The sequence below is a fragment of the Bombina bombina genome, chromosome 1, assembly GCF_027579735.1.
Source record: "Bombina bombina isolate aBomBom1 chromosome 1, aBomBom1.pri, whole genome shotgun sequence".
In the NCBI taxonomy this organism is placed as follows: domain Eukaryota; kingdom Metazoa; phylum Chordata; class Amphibia; order Anura; family Bombinatoridae; genus Bombina; species Bombina bombina.
In genome coordinates this window covers 1022868090-1022874089 of record NC_069499.1, presented here as the reverse complement: position 1 = coordinate 1022874089, position 6000 = coordinate 1022868090, and the positions used below count along the sequence as shown (strand labels likewise).

The 6000-nt window shown below is 36.9% G+C and overlaps 1 protein-coding gene across 3 annotated transcripts in view; it reads right to left on the bottom strand.

Annotated features, from left to right (window-relative positions):
• Positions 1–384: 384 nt before the first annotated feature.
• The window catches only part of SRC (SRC proto-oncogene, non-receptor tyrosine kinase), a 138898-nt gene continuing 133282 nt past the window's right edge, over positions 385–6000 (bottom strand). For all 3 annotated transcript variants that reach the window (XM_053717439.1, XM_053717587.1, XM_053717509.1), the window contains one exon: positions 385–2707. In XM_053717439.1, the coding sequence (XP_053573414.1) occupies positions 2499–2707 (209 nt within the window). In that variant the 3' untranslated portion in view covers positions 385–2498. The remainder of the gene's footprint in view (positions 2708–6000) is intronic.

Here is a 6000-nt window from a genome sequence, read left to right as displayed (position 1 = left end):
AACAGCTATTTCATATACATAAATAAATATCAAAGAGCAATGTAATGCATTTAATACTCTTTAAGGAAACCCAATGTTAAATTATACTGTCCCTTTAAATGTTTATGGTTCAGATAGAGTGTAAAATATTTAAACACTTTCCAATTTATGTCTATTGTCAAATGTACCTCTTGTTGAAAATGTGCGAATAAAAACAGTTTTACAACAGGTTATTAGCAGTTGCAGTTTTAAAACTGGCCATCAGGTGGGGATAGAGAATCACAAGTCAAAGCAACTGACATAACATTACGCCATTTGCAGAATTTTAAAATCTGCAACAAGGGATCAAAACGTGTCCAAATATTATTAGCAGCAAGAAAAGTTAAAGAATTAATAAGACAGACCCAAATATCTAACTCTTTATTCCATGTACAATATTATTGCTAAAAATAAAAAGCAGTAGTGCCAATGTTTGTGTTACTATTAATGCACCCTTTTTCTTCCCTTTCCCATCTATTTGCTTATTCTGACATTTAAACATTGGCATTCTACACGTGTCCATAAAAAAATCTTATACATACAGTGTATCTGGGTTAGCAGGCAGAAGATATATTTCTAGCTCTGCACCCAAGTGGCATATAAACAAAAAACACGTACCCCAGCATATAAATTAGATTGGCACCATAAGGGAGAGGCATTAGCAACAGAGCAGTATTCACACAAAAACAAAGATGTAAATAGCAGCTACAAACACTAGATGAGTTAAAATAAAATTGTGAGTACCAGAGCATGTTTGAAGAACACTGTCTGCCAAGCCCCTCCCCTATCCTCTCCTCTAATTGGCAGTTTAAAACTCCACACCTCCCCATCCCTGAGAAAATTAGGATTAACCTACTACTAGCCCAAGCTAGAATGTGGTACCAGATAGGGTTAAAACAGTAATCCCAGACCTTCGGCCAAAAAAAAAAAAAAAAAAACCTTTATCGATAAGTCAGGTTCCAAAAGACTACAGTAAATTAAAAAACTATTTACCTATAATACAGTTTCAAGAAAATTGTAAAATGTAACCCCCTTTGCTGCCAGAGTAGCCTGGCAGCTCTCTAGCAGAAATTATATTATACAGTCAGTTTTAGAAGACACTATCCTGGGCTATAGAGAAATACTTTTACTTAAGGAACCATATAGCCATTTTCTTTTTAATATAATAAAGTCTTTATAGTGATGAAATTAAAAATCAAACGTTATGCTCATCTCTGCGCTGCCACTCACTGCAACTGGTTGGCTTTACTGTATTCTAACTTGTAAACATCTGCATTCAAATAAAAAGTATACGGAAGACATCAGGGGTGATTTTCTAAACAGATGTTTCTAACATAAAAAACCTCTCTCTCCTGGCTGCAGCGGAGGTTTAAACTAAAGCATAACCATATGCAGCTTTAGAAAACCATTAAAAAACAAAACAAAAAAAGCATGTACAAAGAAAGTACTTTTAAAAACAAAACCCATTTTAACAAAGAACTAGGTCTCATAATTAAGTGCTTCTTTACCTGTCATGATAGTGGCACTTTAGACAATCCATTCAACACTGGATGTGGATGTAATGCAAAGGACCCCCCACCCCCCAAATAATCCTCCTGTAAATTCTGAAGACAAATTATTTCAAATTTACATATTTCAAACCCTACATTAGGCCAGATTTGTAGGAAATTCATGCCAGGATTCACAGGTGCTTTGGCACTTTACAGCAGAGAGACTTTAAAACAGAAGTTCCAAGAGGGTTAAAAGGAAAACATGAATCCCAATGCATTTTATAGCTTATCGATAGCTAGATGAAAGGCTGTCATTCTCTCATCGTACATGAACTGAGATAGCTCAGTCTTCTCACCACATAAGAAAGTATAGAAAGGGAGACCTGGAAGACAAAACAGGGGCACAGCCCTCATAAGGATGTTTAAATGCACCTAACCCCCCTCCCCCACCCCAATCCAAAACCCACAAATATAGAAAAGGAGAGTAAAAATCCAGAGTGGAAGGGCAACATATCAGTCTATTCTCAGTCTGCCAGTTTGTTTTACAGTGATGGGCGAGCAGGGAGGTGCGGTTTTATCACCCAAGTACATTATTTACAAAGTCAATTCCATTGTAAGAGTTGCAAAACATGGTTGTTTAAAAAGCTCCGACCTCTCGCTATATGAAGAGGGAAGAAAGATGAACTCTTCCCTGGGAAAATACCACAGTGAGTGGCAACAGCTGCATCCACAATTCAGTCCCAAAATTCAAGGGGACACACAGAAATCCCTGTGACATAAATAGGTGATGGAATTAAAATGTTAGCATAGCAGATAGGGAGTAGAGAAGGGAGACTTCTTTGTCTACCCTCAGTAGTAACAGAACGTACCACCTGACTATGGAAGATGATCAGTCAACAACTGCTATGCATAATTCAGTGGTCAGGGATGAGTCCTGCCAGACATCTTGCATCTGGGCCTAGAGATTGACCTACAATTCAGTTTGGCTTTCTAGAGGTTGTCTCCAGGCTGATATTGGGGTTCAGTTGCAGTAAAATAGTCCTCTAGGAATGCTTGCAGGTACTCAAACGTTGGACGCTCTTCAGGATCTTTTCTCCAGCACTGGCACATTAGATCGTGTAGAGACTCTGGGCAGTCTGGTGGACAAGGCATACGGTACCCACGCTCAACCTGGTCTAACACCTCACGGTTTACCATGCCTGCAAAATAATAAAAACAAAAACTTAAGGAAATTCTTGGATTATAGAGCGGGATATACAATTACTAAAATAGATAAACAGAGAATACTACTTTCCTAGATCTATTTTGTGGTTTTGAGGACGCTTTTGCAATCTAATGAAGGTTACAAAATATAAGCAATAAACTGTATTTTTATTAAAACAACAAGGTAAGGCATCCATGTAGCTTCTTAAATGTTATAAAATAGCAGTGCCCCAATTAATGTTATTCTGGCATAGGAATTATTTATTCCTTTCCTTCCCTCATCTACTTGTGACTGCTCATTTCTGCCGACCTTATCTCAGATCTTTTTCCAAGGATGATATGGCTTCAAGTTTTTTGAGCGGGAAAATAAATCGGCTCTCTTTCTACTTATATAGTTTATTTAGCAACAGTTATTAATTACTATATTCTGGATACAATTCCTAGGTGAAATATACAAAGTATGAGTAAAAAAAAAAAAGTGGTGGCATGGTTAACATAACATTTGGAGGTGCAAAAAGTAAACCATAAAGATAAATAACAAGGGTGAGGTATTTTATCTTTTACCACTAATTCCTAACCCCCCTTTTTTAGGTGTGTGTGTACTATATATATATATATATTAATGTTTTCCAAAATTATGATTCAATGGGATTGTCATGAAAAATTGCAAACAGTGGCTGTCCACAAAATCATAAAACTTGCATTTGTTTCTCTAAATCATTCATAACAGTTTGAAACTATGTCAAGAAGTCATTAGATCCACTTTTAGGATATTCTACAAGATAATTTGGAAGCCTATTCTACATTGAGGATGGTGATGAGAAAGTTCACAACCCTATTCTATACAATTAGTATCCAGATTCTTTTATTGTTCGTGTCTTCCTAAAATAACTTTTTGCACATACATCACTGTGAATGTAGCCCTTCGTCCGTAACGGTTTGCTGTAAACTAGTGCAATAGGAAGAACGGTCACACTTCATGCTCAATACTGAACTATGACATAGTTTAAGTGAATAGATATTAATAATTTAACTCCAAATAAAACCAATGCTCTACTTTGTGTGTAGCTTCCAATTTTGACAAATATCCTCCAGATCACTTTCAAACTATGCGCACTGGGAATTGTGGTTGTGAATGTTTTGATCAGATGCTGAAGGATGCTCCTTCCACAGACCAGTGGTAAAATTTATATAGAGACTTATTTTTTGGCTGTATATTTGTAACAATGGAAGGTTTGATTATTTTGACTGAGAAAATTTAATTTAAAGGCATAACAAAACTACTACTATGAATGTTGTCTGTTTATAACTCTAAATGAAGGAGAAAACCAAGACTATAGGGTGTATTTAAGAAGGTATTGGCAACTATGTTCCCAAACAAGAACACCAGTCCTTCCACAAACACCACCGGTAATACAGCATCAGCTGGTAAACATGTAAGATTGCACAAGGCCTTGTACTTTTCAAACCCCTGCTCTTTAATTGCAAGAGAGCCCACTGCTTCATAAATTAATATTGCAGGCTTGCATGAGCAAGTCTGCAACCTCAAGGGCTCTGAAGCTGCAAATGTAGCTTAATAAATTAGCCCTTATTGCTACGCAACATTGTCACCAGTTAACTAACAGTGGTAAAACATAGACATTAATCAGACTGATATACTTCAGGAAAGTTCTTCTCTGTGAAAAGCACAACTGGGCTTAAAAAGGATGCTCCTAGGTGGTAAATCTACATAGAACAAGCTAATGAGCTGTTTGTTTCTGAGAGAGCACTTCTCTTCAGTCTCCATAAAGGAGATGGGGGAAACCAGACGTGGATTCTGTGACCCAATGTACTTAGAGGAATATGGCTGCACCTCACTGATAAGCCCCAACGAAGGCCAAAAAGATCATCTGGGGTTGCCATGTTTCTTGTTCAGAAAGGGATTGCCTGGTATTTCAAGGCTAGACTGACGTTGTTAGGCAGGATCGGACTGATATTCTTCAGGAAAGTTCTTCTCTGTGAAAAGCACAAATGGGCTGCTCCCAGGTGGTAAATTGCCATAGAACAAGCTACTGAGCTGCTATTCGTTCCTAAGAGAGCACTTATTTTCTGTACAAACACTTAGACATTAAAGCATGCTTGTAAATTCCAAGTCAATATTCTAGCATAGTTTTGTTTTTGTTTTTGTAAAAAAAATAAAAATAAAAATGCAATGCATATATATTTCCTATAAATGTACATCGGAAAATTGTGCTTTCCCCACTCCCTAAATATTGCTGGAGATCTGGAATGCTTGCTAGAGTTTGCCAGAGGTTATCGGTGTATACAGCAATGTTAGTGTCTTTAATTTCATCTTAAAGCATTGCACAAACTCATTTGTTCTGTCCTTGGTTCGAAGGCCATTTATAAACATTCCACCAGGTTTTCAAGGAGTGTATCCCTGGGTTGTTAAATTTGTATATACATATATAAATTGAAGTTCTCCAAACAAGGTCAATGTGTAAACCTATTTTTCAGGGTTTTTTTCATTTGCAGGAACAAATGTTGACAATTTCAGTAAAATGTGAAGGTTCTTTACTTTCAGTGTTAAGAAATAATGGGAATGATTACCCTAACCTATGGCATAATTGCTGCACCAATTATAAAAAATTGCCACACAGATCAATTTTATTATATAGCATGTGCTTAAAGTTTGCATATGATTAGTAGGGAAAAAAAAAGGCTGCTAGTAGCGTTTTCTCATAGCTCTTGTGGATGTAAAAATGACAATAGTCCCTGTTTCCTGTACATCGTGTATTACTATCACCAGGTGCAGATTAAAATGTTAATAAAGTTCAGGAGGTTATCACATTAGGACTTTATTAATGCACAGGGAACATATTTCTTTCAAATTAAATCTCCTGGATCATTAGTGTGGATGATACTCCCCTCATGTCGCTCAATGTGCCAGTCTCTGAGGTACCTCTACACCACATAGCTGATACCAAGGCAGACCTCCCACCATTTCCAATATCACAGAATACACACAAACAGTGTACAGCTCCACAGTATCACAGGTGCAGGTGGTAAGAGGGACTGTTAACCTCTATATTATGTAGAAAAGTAAAAAAATCCACAGCACCGCAATGAATTTTCAATGTTTTATTTGAACATCTTTATCCCATACAGGTACAAAGCAGGTAGGCAGCAACGTTTCGGGATATTATCGCTTAATCATGCTAATGAGCCTCATCTGTTGAGGTGCATTTATAGGCCTACATATTAACCCCATGTATAATGTTACAAAGTGAATTCTATCTCTTAACACCAC